Genomic DNA, 21,226 nt, shown 5'->3' with positions numbered 1-21,226 from the left:
AGGTGTTTTGGCTGTTTGACCTTTATGCAATGGCACAGCCAAAATATATAAAATATTAGGTTATGAATAAAACAGGAAGCTTATTCACTGCTTTAATGGAGACATCCTCACAAAACAAGATTACTTTTGCTGCCACCACCAGCATTTACATTTATATACAAAACCAGTATATCTGAATTAAGTTGATTTTTCCTCAGTAACCACCAAAACAATTTTGTTTTCATCCCTAGGCTGACACAGATAAAATCTTTTATGGCAACAACAACTGAAGACCAGACAGAAAGAAACACCTCTATTCACTTGCCATCAGAAACTGTAGGTGGTTTTATTACAAAATACCCACAAGATTATTTCACAGGAAATTATGGAAATACCGTACATCTCCATGCTTTTAGATTGTTATCAAACACTTGTTGGTGCAAAAATACAGCCACATCTGAGAATGTTTAATAAATTCAACACTTGTCATGCAAAACAATGAGTTGGTTTGCTTTAGCTCCAATACAAAGAGCAATTGTTTCTTTTAGTTCAGTATTATTGCCTCATTACTCAGACATTCTGAAAAATGAGACTTCAGGAACATGGATTAATGAAAATGTTACATACAAAAAGTACTAAAAGTGGAAGACGGTGCCAGACAGGAAGTGTTCCTGTGGCAAGTTAGCAGTTTCTAGTAACAATGTCTCAGGAATTTCCCTGAGAGTTAGTTGTCCCTGTCCGGAGGCGAAGATGCGACATCGAGTTCATGTGTGTGTTTGATGGCTTCAAGGGAACATTGCAAGTAATAGCCTGGGGAAAACGATGATGGTATCGATCTAGCCGTAGATATTTTACTGTTACCAATTTCCCTGTAGTAAGGTACAATAATATGTAAGACTTTTCACTTTTAAAAAGATTGTTAAAAAAACAACCCTGCATAAGCTTACATTTATTAAAAGGATGAGTCCTGCAATATTTATACTACATGGTAACTGCTCTTGCTACTAAAGGCAACTTCCTGAATTTCACAAATTCAAACGTCTTACCATCAAACCAAGATCCATGTAATGCCTTAAAAGCCTTTCCAGCATATTCTGGAGACAAACATTTGACATAGACACAACCCTAAAAGGAAACAAAAATGTCTTGGTTTAGGTCTAATGACAAAGTTAAGTATGTGAATTCACTATTAAAAATTAGTTTTACCTCACGTGAATTTTTGTCCACTGCTATATGAACGATTCCCTCATTATCACTGCATTTTTCCAAGATTGCCTCTTGAATTGCCAAATGCCAATGATCACCTATTTCCCTAAACACACACACAAAAATCACAAAACCTGCATGTTAATTTTTGTTCTCAAAGGTTAGAATAATCTTAATTAGGAAGCATTACAGTAGTAAGTAACTCTGGGTATACTTTCAATGGTCTGTGTCAGTGGAATAGGAGCAGCTGCAATGAGAAGGGGTTCAAGCCAGTAGCTAAGAGATACGGACCCAGTTCGGTAAATGAACCACGTTTTCTTTGCCACCCTCCCTTTGAGAGATTTATTTACTTGCACTAGAAGATTATGTGTTTGTACTTTGTCCCCCAAGCTAGAAACGCATTCACAGTTTGATCACCCAGACTGTGAAAAGCAAACTATGGCTTGCCACAAAAGAGGAAGTGGTGGTGGGGAGGAGGAAGAATGGCTCACGAGCATACTGACAAAATGGACTTATAAGTCCACAACAGCTGACTTGCTTGACACCAACTGTGTCTCAAGAAGCCTGCAAGTAGTAAGGGTAAGAATCAATTGTCTTTTAATTGGTTCAAAAACAGCATAATCTAACTTTAAGGATATAAAAACCATATTCATTAATATTTCATTCATAGTGACTATTCTTGATAACAAATAATGTATCTGATTTCAAAGAACAGCTAATTCATTAGCAAGTAGTTTACACAGCAGTTGTATATCTAAAGATGGTGAACAGATCACAGGGTAAGGTGGTAATACAGAGAACAATTTTCCTGCAAGTAAGTCCCATTAAATAACATAAGACTTCTGAGTAGTTTCAGAGGATAGCCATGATGTTCTTCAGCAGAACACTTAGTATTTGAATCTAAGAACACCTTAGAAACCAACAACTGTTTCAGGGTATAAGCTTTTGAGAGTGAAAGCTGCCTTCATTTGCATGATGAAGAGAGCTTTGACTCTTGGAAAGTTTATACCCTGAAACTTGTTGGGTCACTAATGTGCCTACTAGACTCAAATCTAACTGCACTTCTGAGCAGAACTCTATGATTGCTTCCTAAATCCTAAATTGCCTGACTCACTTTTTCTTGTATGCAAATTTACTGGTTGTGAGGACAAAGAGGGAAAACAATATATATTGCTCTGAGCTCCCTGGAGGAAAGTCAGGGTAAAAAGTTGATAGATAGGAATCCTCTTTTGATGCCCTATACCTCAGCAAGACATAAAACCTCTAAATAAAGAATGCTAAATAGTAACTATTTCATAATCACAAATGCTATCTTAACAAAACTAAACCTAAATTAAAATATATTAACTCCAAATAAATAGGTAGTTCGATCAGAAATTAAACAAAATATAAGCTCTGTTCAATACTAGTTATGATGGCATGACATCCTAAGTACATCACTTCCAGTGGCGAGGAATTTCATTATTATTTGGTATGAAGGCAAACTTTTCAGGCATCACGAAATTGGCTCTTCTTCCTGACATGGCATTATTCCTCTTTCATTTTGTAACAAATTTTTCTTCAGCAGAGAAATTTTTGCCCTTAGTTGGGGCAATGCCAGCAAGAAGTCAGCCAGCAGTGGTAGAACTTTCTACATGTTCCCATTTTTTGAGGCAATAAGCCTGGCTCCAAATTTGTGTTTCTCATTTATCCTTAAAGCCTTGGTAGGCAAAAAAAACCCCTTTACACAACAGGCTGATCTGACCAACTAAGTGGAAGTAATCATTCAGATCTCTGAATAAGATTCTCAACAGGAAGTGTTGCCTTTGCAAGTTCCAAGGGGTGATTTTATTCTATCCTCCCCCACACTGCCTCCAAGTGCCATTACCCTATACTGAAACAGTGAATACAATTGCATTCCTTTGTGCTTCCATAACTTCTAGCCACAAAAATCTGTTCTTTTCGTTTATGTGATGAAAAAAATTACACTTACATAACAGGATCAAACATATTGCGAATCTTTAGACATGGTGTCAAACTATTTGGGGGTGAATTTCTTCTATCCAGATGAAATGCTATGAAGAAAACACAGGAGTATTTATGTAGCAAAGACAACACCAGTTCAAACATAATTTAAATATTAGCCTGTTTCCTGTACAGACTAATAAAAATGTATTTCACTCATTATTGCCACACCAAAAAAAGTAATGAAACCATACAACTGGGAAACCTAAATACCATACTCAACACTATTTTCCTAAGATTGTGACTAAGTGGAAAATTGATTCTATAAAATTGGCACCCTCAAAGCTAAATATGGCACATTTAACAAATGAAAATGAATACACACATTCTTTGCTAAGTTTTTACTTATGTTTTTAATATAACTCTGGTACATATTTAAAAACATGGACCATTGTATTACACTAGGGATGGACACGAACCCACAAACGTACACCGTGGTCTACGAACCAGGAGTTCGGGAGAATATGTCTCCCATAAACCACCCACGAACCTTCATATTTTCCATGTTCTTGGGCTCCGAAGGCATTTAAATGTGTGGCGGCCCACCCAGAAGTGAGCTCCAAAAGCATTTAAATGCCATCGGAGCTCACCACTTGCCCGCAGTCCCACCCAAGTGACCTCTGAAGGCACTTAAACACCTTGGGAGCTTACTTCCAGGTCGGGCCGCCTGGCCATGGAAAATTGACTGTACCACTTCATACTGTAAGTGGAATACTCCAGAATGTTCCTTCATATAAAGCACTACATAGCACAGCAGGGAGACTTTACTATGCAGGTTTTCTATTTGCAGGGAGTTACAGAGGGAAGCATGGGAGGGGTGAAGCCCCATTCCTCATGAAGTCTGAAGTGGTGCAGGGCTTTTTAACAACCTTATTCACCTACATGCGTGAATCAAACCTGAGGCTCAAGCTATATGTAATAATGGCAGACCCATTTGTTTAATGGGGCCTGTAATACATATGAGGTGCAGAGATACTTTTTACATCAAAAGGCATGCAGGGTTAATTTGTCCTGTCACTTTATTCCTGGCTGCACTCTAACAACAGGAGTTTGCCCGGGGGGGGGGGGAGTTCAGTCATCCTCCTCTGTTGTTTTTTTGCTCTAAAAATTGGAGTGCACATACTTGAGGCAGACTCAGGTTTAAGCAAATACATCTGCCACAACTTGAGCCTTAGATGTTGTAATTGTCTGAATAATCTGGCATTCTGATGGTGGTGTTAATTTCAGTAATTCAATCATCACTGCAGTTCTCTTGAAAGTCACATAGATCAAGTTTATTGTTTTGAGAACACCCATAGGCAAGGAAGCTAACAAACAGCATCCCAACTCAAGCACTGTTAAGTAGTTGTAGGATTTCCACATCTGGCTGCCAACTCTGCTGAATACTGGCAACTAAAACAGCTATTCCAGACACCTTTGTTGGTTTCATTCTTTTAGGTGAACCATATGATAAGTACACATTTGAAAGGAACCATCTGTCCAGTGTTAAATAGAAGTTTATTGCTTTGAAATTGTTCTCTCCTCCTCACAGTTGTTCCCAAAATGTGCACATGTGTTCAGGTCTACCAGGCATTATTCAGGTCTACCAGGCGTTATTGTGCAAGTTAGGCACTCCACATGTTGCAGCTTCTACAGCACAAAAAAACCTACACGAAGTCAAATAAGCATACAGTGTGTAAAGGTTGAAAAGAATTCACTTTTCAGAACATGATGTATTTTAAAGTTTTAGGTACCTTAAGATGCATTACAGAAAGTGAAATGTGTAATGCATCTCAATTACGCTTCTCTGACAAAGGGCAGGTTTGACAACTTGCAACTGGTATGTTTTAGAAAATACAAGTACATTGTCACATACCTTGCCCCTGCCATACTTTAGATGGTATAACCAACATTTTGTCACATGATGTAGATGGCTGTATCCATCTCCAAACCAGGAAATCAGCACCACCTATTCTCCGTGTTTCTGTCCGAACTCTAGATTCATTTGCAGCAAGGAAATCAACAGCTCTATTCCACACTCTTTTCATTTTTTTCCTTAAACATAGAGCAAAAAGAAAATCAAATATTTAAAAAATACCACTCTGTTCCAGTTACTATTAGAAGCACTATACCTCTTATACCACATCCTGAAGTTGAAACATGTATCTTTAAGACATTCATATAAATTGACCTATCATGGCCCACAATAATTTTTCTGTACCTGTCTTCAGGTGGAATCAAAGAATCTCGTACATGTGGAATAGGCATATATGGCTGCAAGTCTTTGTTTTCCTGGCATGCTTCATTGTGGCTTCTTAGGACATCTAAAAGAGTTGCAGTTAACAGAAATTAAGCTGAAAACAATCATATTGATAAGGCTGATTAGAAGTATTTAAGGACAGTGCAATGAATCCAATCTTGGATGAGCCTGAGAGGTGTGGTAAAAATATTCTAGGCAGCTGACAATCTAGGATCAGAGCCAACCAACTGCACAGATGCAAGTTCCCTCAGTGGGGGAATGCCAAAGCAATAACTGGTGGCTTATCTAGCAGGACACAATTTTGAGCAGCCTCTTCCTCCAATGCTGCTCCTCTACCACACCAACACACATACGTACTTGGACACTCTTCCACTAAAGATAAATGGAGATCATTCAAGATCTGTCAAAATACTTTCAATATTCATACTGTGAATAATTCTGAATTTCTCAACCTGTTGGCTGAAAATTATGCAAGCTCATTTAAATTAGATGTTGTACATATGGCTATTTTCTGGGGGGAAATGTACATTTTTAAAACTTACCTATAAGTTTTACAACCATATCATACATTTGTCTAGTCTCCTCTTCCTCCTTAGACCACCGATATTTCATATACCTCAAGACTGCCCAAATAATTCCTATACCTGTGTTAAATCATTTAAAAAGTCAGTTAAACCAACCAACATTTATTAAGATTCATGGATCGACCAAGTAATACAAATAATTTATATTCAGCAACAGTCTAGAAGGAGACCAAATATAGAATCACAGAAATGATAGTCTCATCTTTTTCTTTCACTCCTTTGAAGTATTGCATGAACTTCTGTTTTATACATAGTTTAGATGAGCAGCTACACAGTAATCATTGTTTGGTTTGAATGGATAATGCCCATGAGGCTACTAAATGAAGTGTTCATTTATGCTCTTCCTTTGTAATGAAGAAAATACATCGTTCCGATAATAGGATTTTGACATCCCTGCCTATCCTAAACAAAGTATTTAGAACACGGTTTGCATATTCCTTCTTCTTTCAGATACTGCACACACTTCACATCACACACATTTCCATACTCTTAAGCAATGAGCTGCAAAGATTGTGCTTTCACTTTAAAACTACACATTCAGTATAAACTTTTATGTGGGGGGTACTCACCTAAAAGCAGAATTAATGATCTACATGTTACGGTAATGAATGCACGACGAAAACGACAAGTAAATGACATCTGTGGCCTGGTTGATACCAGGTATTTTACATCAGTTGTATTAGTTATGGATTCCTCATCAGAGTTGTGGCCAACACACCTACAGAAAGAAAAAATCCAAATCCTTATTTTCATGATAACTATGGCTCAATTCCGGTGATCACCTAAATCATGGCTCAGAAAATCATGAATGTGCGTTTTCTTTCCCACATTAACCATAGTTTGCTGTGGCATCCAAGTCAGCAAACTGTGGCTTGCACTCACCCTCAAGACCACAACCAGAAACTCACTTCAAAACTGTTTCCAACTGTGATTTGACACATTAACCACAGTGCATCAATTCAGACATCACAGCAAATTATGACCAGCACTAAACAGGAAACAGAGTGGGAAGAAGGGCACACATGAACCTGCAGCTTGTTCACATATGGATAATGTCTGAATTGAACTGTGTTTTTTAAAAAAACAAAGACTATGAAACAAATAACTTACTTTATGCCAACATCTTCTCCACTTTTTAGAATCCATTGCAGGGATTTATTAAGCTCATTTTCATATTCCGGACCTAAACTCTAAAATAAAGAAAAAAACTTAAAGATAGTGTGGACCTTGGACTGCTGCCCTTCTGGTTTTTGAAAAATGACATTTACACTATGAAAATGAGAATCCACTGACATATACATGCAGTGAGAACAAATATAGCAGTGGGCATATACATGTTTGTACCAGGATAGTACCAGGATAAAAATAAATAAATAAAAAAGCATTCTGGTTTCTAGTAAAGCATGCTTGGAAACTCCTGTTGAAGAATATTACCAGAAATCAGATGACACAACATACTCCATTTTAAAACTACAGATTATGTTCAGTAATTTAGTCAGAGACAAAAACAATGAACAAAATAATTCTGTGCTTTTTTCTTCCACTTACAAGATCTTTAGCTTCATGTTTTTACATAGTTTTTATATATTACTATATACTATCAAAGTTCAATTTTACAAGTACAGTGCATCTAGAAGTAGCCATTTAAATTCAATAAAAGTATAAACATTTGCTTACTTTTAAATATTCAGCTGCCTCCTCGATGGAAAGACCTTTGTTGCCGGAGTTGCCACACTCATGATCTCCTGGTTGAATTAAATATTTTCATCTAGTTATTACTTCTTTATATTAAAGAACACATAGCCAAAAGTGAAATCACTCTGTTAAGTAACTGAAGAAGATAATCTTTGGATGTAGCACTACACAAAGAAAGTCTGTGTCTATAAGTCAGTGCATCTCTACCATCAGGTGCATGTCACAAGTATCATCTTCAGATCATGAATCTGAATAGCTTCAATTCAACATTTAAGAATTTTTGTATTTGATGCACTGCTTAAACTTTTCACACACTTGAAATTAGATCTCTGCATAGTTCCACAGGGTATGCACACTGCATTTTTTTCATTTGTAACTATTTAGAAATAAAAACTGAATGCAAGAGAGTTAAATGAATATACAGTATCTCATTGCACACAAAATAGCAAGAAAGTGCGAACAAATTTCACTCAACCCTTCCTTAGTTTAGAGTTGTTCACTTTCAAAATGACATTTGACATTTCAGTAATTGATTGTTAACAGCCTCTGGCTATACACAATAAATGCAGTCATACCTATCACTTCAGTGTTCTACATACGTGAACACAAAATGTAAACTTAAAAACAAGCCTGATCCCCTCCCATCAATCTGTAATAAAAGGGAACCTTAAATTGTGCCCAAGGATTCAGGCAGGAGTTTCTGAAGTCGTTGCTAAGTACCACTAATATAACACCATTTAAAAACATTGCTTCCAGATGCAAATAAATTTTCTTTCCTTTTCTTTTTTTTTGTTTTTTGCATGTTTGTGTGTGTGTGTGTGCGCGCGCACACACACCTGTGCCTGGAACGCATGGCAACTTCTGGCAACTCCTACTGGGGCGTGGAGGATGTTCAGAGAAGTGGCTCTGCCTCCCAGCCCTGGTGTTCTCTGGAGGTCTCCCATCCAAATACTTGCCAGGGTCGGCCCTGCTTAGCTTCCAAGATCTTATGAGATCGGGTTTGCCTGGGCTATCCAGGTCAGGGCCAGACACAAATACATTTTCTACCAGTTTGGTGGGATGTGTCACTATACAAAAGCTTATACTTGAATAAAATTGGTCTGTGGAGCCATCACAGTGTCCTCTAAATGTTTTTAATTAAAGCTTCAAATGAACTGAAGAAACCTGATTGGATTCAAAGATGATATCCGGCATGTAGAAAGTGTCATCTGTTTTGGGGGAAAGACTATCCACACCTCATTCTGCTTAAGGTGATAGCCGTATGAGCACTACTAGATAAATATCCACACCTCATGTGAAAGTAATACATATGAAAATGAAACTAAATCCAAAGGTATCTTTTTGTTCTGCTTGCACAAGTGGTTAATTAAAACAAAAGCTTGGACAACCTCTTGCACAACCAGAAACAGGAGAACTGCTATAGTTGGGCGAGTGGGCGTCAACATGGCAAATGGGGTTCAATGTGGCCAAGTGCAAGGTGATGCACATTGGAGCCAAAAATCCTAACTATAAATACACGTTGATGGGGTCTGAACTGGCAGAGACAGATCAAGAGAGAGATCTTGGAGTTGTAGTAGATAACTCACTGAAAATGTCGAGACAGTGTGTGACTGAAAAAAAGAAGGCAAAGGCTATGCTGGGGATTATTAGGAAGGGTATTGTAAACAGATCAGCCAATATCATAATGCCGCTATATAAATCAATGGTGCGACCTCATCTGGAATACTGTGTGCAATTCTGGTCACCACACCTTAAAAAGGATATTATAGCTTTGGAAAAAGTGCAGAAAAGAGCAACTCGAATGATAAAAGGGTTGGAACACTTTCCCTATGAGGAACGGTTAAGGCGCTTAGGGCTCTTTAGCTTGGAGAAACGACGACTGAGGGGTGACATGATTGAGGTTTATAAGATTATGCATGGGAAAGAGCAGGTAGAGAAAGAGGTACTTTTCTCCCTTTCTCACAATACAAGAACCCGTGGGCACTCCATGAAATTGCTGAGCGGTCGGGTTAGAACGGATAAAAGGAAGTACTTCTTCACCCAAAGAGTGATTAACACTTGGAATTCACTGCCACAGGAAGTGGTGGCGGCTATAAGCATGGACGGCTTCAAAAGGGAATTAGATAAGCATATGGAGCAGAGGTCCATCAGTGGCTATTAGCCACAAGGTATAGATAGGGACTCTGGGGCAAGTGATGCTCTGTCATCTTGGTGCTTGGGGGGGGTCAACAGTGGGAGGGCTTCTAATGTCCTGGCCCCACTGGTGGACCTCCTGATGGCACTGGTATTTCTGGCCACTGTGGGATACAGAGTGTTGGACTGGATGGGCCTTTGGCCTGATCCAACATTGGCATCTCTTATGTTCTTATGTTCTTACCCTACTGTGACATTGCAGGAACCATTCCACAGTGTGTGTCTTATACTGCACTTGTTACTACCTAACATAATCTAACAGTAAACTCTGAATATAATACAGAAGTATTTCAGCACGAGATGGTTATTTCTAACTAGTACTAGGAATACTTTTAATCTAGTGTCCACACTCTGGAGTTATAGAGGGTTGGATCCTATGAACTGTGAGTGCAATGGCACTAGTGGACCTCTGCCCCCTTGCCTAGCAATTTCCTAAGACCCCCCAAAAAAAGTTGATAGAGGAAAGGAAGTCCGTGTGACAGTGGCATCAGGGGTTGCTGTGAAGAGGAAATCAGTCAACTTTCTCAATTTTCTGTAAGTGATGCCAACCAACCTGCACCCACCCATCTGTGCAAAGAAAAGTGAAAGAAATGTTATCAATTCCCCTGTTCCTAGCAGACTCTTGTGTCCCAGTGCATTCTCTTAAGCATTTCAACAATTTAATCAACCTAATGTTAAGTGAAACAGCTATTATCATAGTGTTTCTGCGAGGAGGAAGAACAAACATTTATCTATGACCTCGAATACATCTTGCTCTTCTATGGACACATGTGCATGTTTTAAAAATCCAACTCCCTCCTTTAGTTTAGAAGTCTTACCTGCTATTTGTGCCAACTTATCATGAAGCTTGTATAAGCTGTTCATGAGATTTTCCTAGAAATTTAAGCAGCTATTAGCAAATACTGAAACTACTTAGAGCACTCAGTTTATTAACAGAGACTAGTATTGCATCACAAACATTAAGAAACCCCCATTCGCATGCAAGATCCCCCCACCCACCCATTAAGATACATTTCAACACCAAGGACACTGGAAAATACTCTATGGTTAGATGTAACTAAGCAGTTACTCCCTTCTAAGCCTAGTGACTTTATTCCTTTCCTTTCATATCCTTAGAAGCTCACTGATTCAGAGATCTTGAGCAGCAGAAGATACTTGCCTCTTATTTTTTTGATGCAAGGGCTAAAAGGACTGACACAAATTTTGCAGTTGCTAGAGTAAGGATCCTTATAACTAAGTAAAAGAGTCAGGGTTTCCAGAGTGTAGGGGGATGGTTAGTTGATTAAAGGCTTGATATAGTGATCCTTATGTTTTCAAGGAACCTACATTCAAGCAGGGCATGGAAGGATTCTGTCAGAATAGGGCCTATTCAAAAATTTCCCCTGTAAAACCATTGCAGGGCTAATATTCAATCTTGCAAACAAAAAAAAAAGCTCTACAGTAACATGGGATGGTAAGATAGTACACATAGGGAGGTAAAGATCTTGGGTTAAGAAAGATCAAAAGATAAGGGTGAACAAACTCTGCGGGCTCTCAGGATCAAACTACTATAATTGATTTCTAGGACATAATTTTTGATCAGAGAAAATGCTTTGGATTTGCCCGTCTCTAAAATATCATTCATCGACATTCCAACTATCATCAATTCCTCATCCAGGCCTTTCATCCAAATCAATTTGTGGGTACCTCAACTTAGAGCAGCTAACAAACTATCTTCAGCACAGAGCTGTTTTAATCTCAGTTTAAAGGGTATCTGTCTGAATTCTGCCCACAAGACAATGTTTGACACACAGCAGGGAATATTCAGTGTTTTCCTTAAAAACTGGGCTAAGGGTTGATCAATGTTATCAGAGATATCTTTAATCCAAATAGCTGAGCCATAAAGGATGATGGGAATCACTTTCAAATTAAAAGCTTGCACCTCTCCAGGAATATACCCACCCCCCATTATGAAAGAACCTATTTATGGCACTTGTGCATGGTTTAGCTTTATTAAGTGCTATTCTAAGTTGGGGGTCCAAGACAGATATGCTGAAAACAAAATCCCCAAATAGGAGAAAGTCTTGACTTGCTCAATATTAGACCCACTGATAGACCATTGAGATGGGTTCCATTTTCTGGTCTTGGGGAAAACTAGGATCTTAGATTTCTAATAATCACCACGCTTTCTCAAGAATAATAATTAGAAAGACTACAAGGCCGTTTGCAGCCTGACCCTAGTTTGGGACAATATCACATCATCATCTGCGTTGAGCAAAATAGGCACCTCAATCTCAGCTAATTTTGGTGGGTGGCAGCAGTCATTAAAGAGTGTTGCTACATCATTTAAATATAAATTAAACAAAAAAAGGTGCCAGCAAGCATCCCTGTCTTACTCCCTTTTCCAAATTAAATAGATTGGTTAAATTCCCATCATACCCACATCGTACTTGGGCAAGTCCTCTTGTGGATCAAAAACTGGCTAATTAATAGGAAACAACTGAGTGAGTATAAATGGGGAATTTTCACAGCAGAGGGTGGTAAGCAGTGGGGTATGCAGGGCTCAGTACTGGGTCCAATACTTTTAAATTTGTTCATTAATGATTTTTAGTTGGGAGTAAGCAGTGAAGTAGCTAAATTGTTCAGGGTGGTGAGAATCAGGAAGGATTGTGAGGCACTTCAAGGGGATCGGTTGAGGATGGGTGAGTGGGCGTCAACTAGGCCAATGGGGTTCAATGTGGCCAAGTGCAAAGTGATGCACATTGGAGCCAAAAATCCTAACTATAATAAGTACATGTTGATGGAGTCCAAACTGGCAGAGACTGACCAAGAGAGAGATCTTGGAGTCATAGTAGATAACTCACTGAAAATGTTAAGACAGTGTACAACGGCAATAAAAAAAGGCCAATGCTATGCTGGGGATTATTAGGAAGGGAATTGAAAACAAATCAGCCAGTATCATAATGCCCCTGTATAAATTGATGATGTGACCTCATTTGGAATACTGTGTACAATTCTGATCACCACACCTCAGAAAGGATATTATCGCATTGGAAAAAGTGCAGAAAGGGGCAAATAGAATGATAAAAGGGTTGGAACACTTTCCCCATGTAGAAAGGTTAAGTGCTTGGGGCGCTTAAGCTTGCAGAAATGACGACTGAGGGGGTGACATGATAGAGGTTTACAAGATTATGCATGGGATAGAGCAGATAGAGAAAGAAGTCCTTTCTCACAATACAAGAACTATGGGCACTCAATGGAATTGCTGAGCAGTCAAGTTAGAATGGATAAAAAGAAGTACTTCTTCAGCCACAGAGTGATTAACAAATGGAATTCACTGCCACAGGAGATGGTGGCGGCTACAAGCATGAACAGCTTCAAGAGGGAACTGAATATATGGAGCAGAGGTCCATCAGTGGCTATTAGCCATAAGGTGTAGATAGGAACTCTCGGTTTGGGGCAAGTTATGCTCTGTATTCTTGGTACTTGGGGGGGGGAGCAACAGCAGGAGGGCTTCTAGTATCCTGACCCCACTGGTAGACCTCCTGATGGCACCTGGTAATTTTGGCCACTGTGTGACAGAGTGTTGTACTGGATGGGCCATTGGCCTGATCCAACATTGGCTTCTCTTATGTTCAGTCGAACTCGAATATAATTGTTGAATGAGTCCTAGGCAGTGTTCCCTCTAAGCTGAGTTAGTGTGAGCTAGCTCACAGTTTATTAGCCTCTGGCTCACACATTTTTGTCTTAGCTCAGGAAGGATGGCTCCAGAGCAAACTAATTTATGCAGTAGTCAAATTTCTGGCTCACAACTTTAATGCCAGTAGCTCAGAGAGTAGATTTTTTTGCTCACAGGACTCCATAACTTAGAGGGAACATTGGTCATAGGAATCTTTTGTCTATAGTAGTTTGGTAAAGTTTGTTCCACAATCTGGGGTGATTTACAGAATCGAAGGCTCCCCCTAAGGTCAATAAAAGCCACATACCGATGCCCCGCCCTTAAAGGCTGAGTATGTCTCAGCCAGGTTATAAAAAAATAGGAAAATGTTTGGGACTAGATGGGTGCAAATTTTAGGATTACACTGTTAGACTACTTTCATCTCCATGGATCCTACAACATGGGAGAAAAACAATCAACTACCACTATTCAAAATGGCACAAAGAAGAACACATGCAGAATATGTGAAACTTTAGGTTATGTTTGGATACAAGAATGATGTTTACAAGGCTCTGTCATTTAAGGACTAATCCATCTTGCCATCAAAGACAGTGAGGATTCAACAGAGGCGATCTGACTGAAGTACCAGACTAAAACTGATACATATTAGAAGCAAAGCAGCATGAACTGATGTGTACACCTCACATTAAGTCTGCGACTGGAAGCAGCACTTTGCCTTAAAACAGAGGTATCGTGAGTAAAACTTCAGAAAACGATTTGTCTAAGGTAAACAGGATCTCCCAATTCACCTATTTTCTTCTCTACAATATAATTTTAGTATGGGTATACAAGGGATTCAAACCTAACATTAAAATGTAGCCAAACCATTACTTTAGAGTCACACCAAACAGGACTCCCCAATAAAACTAATTCTTTGGAAAGGATAAACATTTATATAATGGCTATCAGGCTACAAATTTCTTATAGCAAAATAACATAAGAATTAAGTAAGTGTATGCCTCAACACTTTTCAAGAAATTAGGCCCTCTTAATGCAGACATTAAGGATATACTTACTTGTAATTCTTCAGTTAACAGAGTTTTATCTATTAACAGAAATAAACAAGGTTAACAAAACCACTTCAATACCAATATTTGAAACAAAATGTTTAACAAAGCAATCAATACCATGTCAAGCTGAAGACGACATCCATAGTTCACATTCGAAAATGGTGAAGAACAAAATCAGTTGTATTAATACTAAACGTTACAGTACAACCACAACATTGAAGAGCAATCATTTCCCCCTTGAATGCAAGTACAGTACTATAAATGTTGACAATGCAAGCATATTAATATTATTCCTATGTAAAACTATCCCAAGTACTTTACTAAATATTGTACAGAAACTCAACACAGTACAGTACCACACACCACAGCTAGCACCAGCACAGTCTTGCCCTAGCCAGCAACTGCGGGTATATTTCTCTCTGCATTTAAAAGCAAGTTGGACAGAAAAGCCCACTGCTGGCCTTGCACAGCATGTTCATGTGCTTGCCCCAAAATGGCTAAATCATAAGATCAAGATATTAATCTCTTCTACAAAATGCAGTCCTACTATGTAATCCTTGCACTATTTAACACATGTTAACATTTATGCTTTGCTTCAGTTTTGTTTTGAGATTTCTGGCTAGTTCCAGATTTCTACAATACAAATTCTATTGCACTGTTTATCAGATGTCCCACCCTGTTGATTGTACTGACTTCCTCTGTGTAATCCACCTTGAGTCCTAGTGAGAATGAAGAACTATAAGTAATGTAACTATATGATTCCAAATGCAGTAGTGAAGTACACAGAAATACAGGGGCTGGATCCAATGGATCATTTTTGTGAATTCCACCCACACAGCATAACTTCCTTGCTTCCCCATCCCACTGCAGCCCCCCTCCTGGGGATCCCGGTTCATATATTTACAGGGGGGGGGCCTTTTAGAGGCTTTCTAGATATTATGTTAGGTATTATTTAGGGATACATGTAAGATGTTTTAAGCACATACACAGAAATGTAAATGCAACAGACATTAATATCTTACAAGTAAACTTGTCAGGGAACTGCAACACCTTTGTCAAATATATGCAGAGGCAGACCTGGGTTTGCGCTTAGTAATGTGTGAAGTTGCTCTTCACATTTAAAGCATGAAATTCCATTTAATGTGATAAGATTTGGGGCAGAACTACACATTATACAAAATAGATTCTCCCCCTCCACACAATATAATTTATCACATGCCCCAACATCATTATGCTGAGCATTTTCCCACTCTCACCATTCAGTAATGCAGGGCAGAAGAAAAGAAGTGCATAATGCCCTCAGGATACTAGGTAAATAGTAGTACATACTATGTGGAGAGACCCACATGGTTTTCAGTGACAGCCCTAAAGCTTTTTATAACATTCAATCATACAGCAACTGGCTGCAGTTCTCTGTGGCCCAAATTTTGTCAACTGCATTCTATAATTTTCAGTATATGATAATTTATGCTATCTGTAGAGACAGCAGATTCATACAAATTTCAGTACCTTTAAGCTCCTGCATTACAACCCTGAAAGGTATAAATTAACCACACACACACAAGGATTATGTTATAATCTGAACAAGCAAAAATCTCTGAAATTACAATCATTGCACTCTAGATGTTTAGAAATTAGCTGCAAGTCACTTCCCAAGCTCACAGAGCCTTTCTAGAATAATTTCAGTTTCTTATTACAGTTCTCGTAATCCTGACAATAATATAAAAAATGACTGCACAGATACAACTGTGGAAATGCAGGCTTCACAAAAGCACAACCCTGAAAATTCAGCCTATGAGCTAAAACTAGTTTTTTAACGCTAGCGACACTGAATTGACCATTTTGGTTTTAAAATTTTCACAAGGTGCCTTGAAGATCTCCACTCCATTCTCTCTGATGTCTGCCATGTATTTGACAGCCATTTTTAAAAGTGCATTGCAAGTGGTGTATCCTTGTTGTGAGTGCTTCCCTTCTCTGTGGTAGAAAGTGCTGTCAAATCACAGACATGGGTGACCCCTCATGAGTTTTTCAAGGCAAGAGAAGTTCAGAGGTGGTTTGGCACAGCCTGCCACTCCATCCTCCAGTCCCTTCAAAACAATACCATGAAAAATTACAAACTTTCTTCTAAGTAAGATTTTCTGTCTGTATATGGCCTACAAGATTAAATCTCAAAGGGTAGCTTGACACTATAGGATCACAACTCAGAAGTCCATAACCCAAGTCCTAATCCTTTACACCCCTTGACTGGAAGAGACTTTGCACCAGAGATAGCAAGAAACTATTACAAGGTAATAACTTTTAGCCAGAAACTGTCTGAAAAGGGATGGAGAAGGGGACTGGAAAACTTTCAAAGTCGCTCACAGAAACAGAAAAAAAGACCAGTGTCACAAAAAACTGAACTTCCAGCATTCCACTGAAAACTACCATACGGATACAAAATGGTCTCTCTTTCCTCAACCCCTAAATCCTATGTACCAGAACAGAAAAGTGTCTAAGATGACTGACTTTGATAGTCCCTCTTTGGCGCCACTTAGCCAACCAGATTTCTAGGTACCAAACTACAACATCCCATCGATCAATCAGCATGTTTCCTGGCCACTACTCTGAGGAGGAACGTAGGTGACTGTGGGTGATGACAGCTCTATAAGCACCCATCCTTTGACACGGGGGAAGCAGATTCTGTCTCTTTCCTCTGAGGCAGAGACCCTGCCCCCATTTCTATAAAACCGAGATTTTCTCATTAGCCAGATGGGCAGATTGTCCTCTGTGCGTACAAAGGACTGGGAGACACCCAGGACTCCACAGATGCCATTTTGAGAAATAGTGCTGTAAACCTCACTTAATGAGCTAAACATTTTAGCATGTTCCTAATCAAGAACATATCCTTTGTAGAATTATAGTCCTTTAAGAATTTATGCACAAGGACAAGTTAAAATTAGATGCACAGAAAGGAAAGTAACAGGCTACTTTCAATGTTCTCTGAGAGCCAGTGTGGTGATTAGAGTGTCAGACTAGGACTTGCTGGGAGACCTTGGTTCAAATCCCCACTCTGCCATGGAAATTTGCTGGGTGATCTAGAGCTAGTCACACACTCTCAGTCTAACTTACCCTGAGGAATGCTGTGAGGGAAAAAAATGGAGGAAAAGATTTATTTATTTATTTTATTCGATTTATACCCCGCCCTCCCCGCAAAGCAGGCTCAGATGTAAGCTGTGTTGGGTCCTAACTGGGGGGAAAGGCAGGATAAAAATGAACTAATGAATGAATAAAAATAGTTCAATATCCATCTGCCAAAATCACCAGCATACAGAAGCACAATTCCAAGATTCTATTCACCAGTAGTCTTTTATACTTGTTTGACCTGGAAAGTCAGACTATCCATAGCAATAGAATTAATAAAACACACTACCTGAAGAATGGTTTTATATTCTGATACAGATTTTAGAGATCACCTTGTCTGCATAAATATTTAGTCCCCTAAACACTTGCAAGGCAAGTAAAACAGTAACACACAGGATTGACACTCTTTTATCCAGGCTTTCCTGTTAACAAGAACATTTTCATAACCTATGAAACTACTATTTATTCCTGGGGGGGGGGCAAATTTCACCATGTTCCATCTTTAGTTCATCAGAAAAGGATCAACATGGAAGAAACTGAAATATTTCCTTTACACTCCTGTACTTTTATGCAGAGCACATTAAGGTGCAAAAAACCTAGGTACTGAACTGAACACAGCATCTTGCTCCAACTACTTTTAACTAATGGAAAAAATGTTTCTTAATGTTCAGTGCCCGTTCCCCCTCCTCTCAAGTTAGACTTTTTCTTCTTATCATTATTCTGCTCTTTTAGCCACTTGGATGCCTTAAGTTAATTTTGATAACAAAAATTTATATGAAATTGCATCCAGATGCTATTCCAGCAGATCTAAACCAAGGACACACTTGATTACTTCACAGATTCACAGGTAACTATTTCCCAGGCAAAAACAAATGTATTACATGCAGATTATAATGCAGACATTGGCTTGAATCCCACCTAGAATTTCCTTGGGTATAGGTGGGGCAAATTTTGCTGATTTCCCCCTCTCCCACAGCAGCCTCTCACATGCTTTTGTGTGGGGGATGGAGAATATCCCCCAATAGCTACAGGCAGGATCAAAGGTCTCCTATAGGAACAGTGAAGCAACAAAAATCACAGCCCCTTGCACCTATGGAAATTTAGATGGGATCCAAACCACTATTTTATATGTTATAACCTATATTACTCAATTCATTAAGTCCTAGATGAAAGTGTTAACCATGTGAAATCTTTGTAGTACATAAAGCAACCTCCTGCAAGAAAGTAAATTAGCCATGATTCAAGAATTTCAGCATCAAAGATTTATTTAAAACTCATTTCATCCCACTGGAGCAGATAACAAGTCTCCATGGGAGGCATAAAGGTAAAAATATATTGTCACAATAAGTGAACTAAACACATAACCCTCCAGCAGCCCAGTTAAGTGTATTAGTAGCCACCTGGTCATAGGCCTCCCTGGGATAACTAAGAGTTCAAGAAAACACAGTAAGTCTACATGTAGGCAACACTAAATTAGGTAACAGAAAGAAATGGTTGCAATTCCTAGCCTCACTGCTGAAACAGAAAACTATAGTCAACCAGCAAGTCAGGCTTCCTTGGCTCTCTTGACTTCTACAACACATTTCTATGTTTCACCCACTTACTTGTCATGCAAGAATACAGCAAGGGACCTCTGCCCCATATCCTAATACTTACTGTCAACTCCCACATCGCCAGTTACTCCCGAACCTCTCATTCTTAGGTAAGTGAGTCCCAGTATCAGAAAGAACAAACATGCAGCAGTTAGAAGGAACATAGACAGGTAATGGGCACTGAAGCCTCCTGTGGTGGATATTTCTTCTCCCTTGAACTGCTGAAACAGATCCTCCTCAGGCTCTGAGAGCTTCTGTTTGTATGTGTTTTTCAGGTACATATGATTGGAACCTGTATGGTTGGAGTGATTTACTCTAATGGATGAGGAAGGGGTAGCACCTGAAGAGAGGCTGTTGGCAGCAGTATATATCCTGGGTTCAACACCATAGCTCCCGATTGCACCTGTGAGGACATGATTGTTGGCTGGTTTCCTGTTACTGCCCAAAGTATCCATCATCTTGCTACTGTCCAAGTCAGCAAGCAGCGGCGACAACAAAAGTGGATGGGTTTTCTTAGAAGAGCCACAGCGGTATCTGGGCAGGAGCGGACCTGAGTCCAAATATTCACCTCTTCTACTTGCCTCTGCTCCATCCTCTTCTGCCTCCACCTCCTGATTTCTCCTCCTATCCACACCAGCAGAAGCATCAACCGCTGCCCTGTCGCTCAGTGAAAGGCCACCAGCGGCACCTGGCTCCCGGCAGGTCTCTATCAAGCCATCGGTGGCTACAGCCCCTTTGCGGGCGCCAAAAGGGGACACCAATTTGCTCAGGCTTTTCCTGGCCAGGTAGTGGCGGGCCAGCGACTCCTCCTTCCACACCTGCTGCTTCATCTCTGCCGCCTCTTCCTCCTCGTCTTCCTCTTCCTCCTCGGAGTCCGAATACTTATCCCTCTTACTAGGGCCACCGTAGGAAATGAACCTGTTCCCATTCACGGCCCGGTTCTTACACCGCTGCGGCTCTCGCTGGGCGGCGGCGGCGTCCTCCTCCCCCTCCTCCTCGGCGTCCCTGGCTTCCCTGCCGCCTTCTGCTGGCTCCCAAGTCCCCGGCGAGGCCGCCGGCCGTCTAGCCACCGCCCCCCACCAGGCATTGGGCTTCTTCCTGGCCGACGCCTCAGGCTGCACGCCGCTGTTGTGGAGGGCAGCCGCAGGCCTCGGGTCTCGGCGCGAGCCTGACGCCCGCTCCCTTCGGCTGCTCGCAGCGGCGCCAGCCTGGCCCCTGGGGCTGGCCTCCACATCCGACTCATCCGAGCTGAAACCCAGCAGTACTTTGCCGCCGCCGCCGAGCGGGGCTGCGCGGGCCCGGCCGCCCCCCCTCGCCGCCGCCCGGGACAGAGAGGGGAGGTCCGCGCCAGGCAGCCTCGCTCCCAAGCCGCCGCCGCCGCCGCCTCCGTCTCCTGCTGTCGCCGCCACCGCTGCCCCGGGGTTATTGTTGTTACTGTTCCGGGTCTTGCTGGCGGCAGCCCCGCCTGCCCGCTCCTCCTCGCGCAGCTTCTTGAGCTTTTTCAGGTAGACCGGCCGGGTGCTTTCGGTGACAGGCCCCGGGGAGAAACCGAGTCGCCTCAGCTCGGAGAAAAGCTCCTCGTCGGTGAGCTGCGCGGCGGCCACCGCCATTTTCCTCCCTCCACAGCCGCCGCGGCCGCTTCCTACCCACGCGCCGCTCTCTAGTCCCCGCCCAGCGAGCTGCAGGTTTAGTCGTTGGCTAACGACATTTCCGGTTCCGGATTGCAGTTGGAATAGCCGTCCATGTGCAGGGAGAGCGATGTCCCCGTATACAGGGATTAATTTTATATCTGTTTTATAGAAGTTCTTTAAATCCCCAAATATATATTTTATAACTAGAAAGGGATTTTTTAAAAAAGAAATCTTGACGGGGTCCATAGTTCTCCCTCCTCCCGGAAAGACTTTTGC

At 40.6% G+C, this 21,226-nt stretch overlaps 1 protein-coding gene across 1 annotated transcript; it reads right to left on the bottom strand.

Moving 5' to 3' along the window:
• Positions 1-230: 230 nt before the first annotated feature.
• LEMD3 (LEM domain containing 3) lies at positions 231-20,966 on the bottom strand. Its single transcript, XM_015417146.1, has 13 exons — positions 19,384-20,966; positions 14,614-14,642; positions 10,719-10,773; positions 7,690-7,757; positions 7,123-7,202; positions 6,582-6,730; positions 5,971-6,072; positions 5,390-5,492; positions 5,045-5,223; positions 3,158-3,239; positions 1,186-1,291; positions 1,026-1,104; positions 231-848 (listed from the first exon to the last, which is right to left on the bottom strand). Exons 1-13 carry the CDS (start codon positions 20,927-20,929, stop codon positions 685-687), a joined length of 2,742 nt encoding a protein of 913 aa, XP_015272632.1. The 5' UTR covers positions 20,930-20,966; the 3' UTR covers positions 231-684.
• Positions 20,967-21,226: the final 260 nt, after the last annotated feature.

This window comes from Gekko japonicus, unplaced genomic scaffold, assembly GCF_001447785.1.
Source record: "Gekko japonicus isolate JY-2015 unplaced genomic scaffold, Gekko_japonicus_V1.1 scaffold1075, whole genome shotgun sequence".
Classification (NCBI taxonomy): Eukaryota; Metazoa; Chordata; class Lepidosauria; order Squamata; family Gekkonidae; genus Gekko; species Gekko japonicus.
Note: the sequence above shows the minus strand (reverse complement) of the source record. Positions and strands in the feature narration are given on the sequence as shown.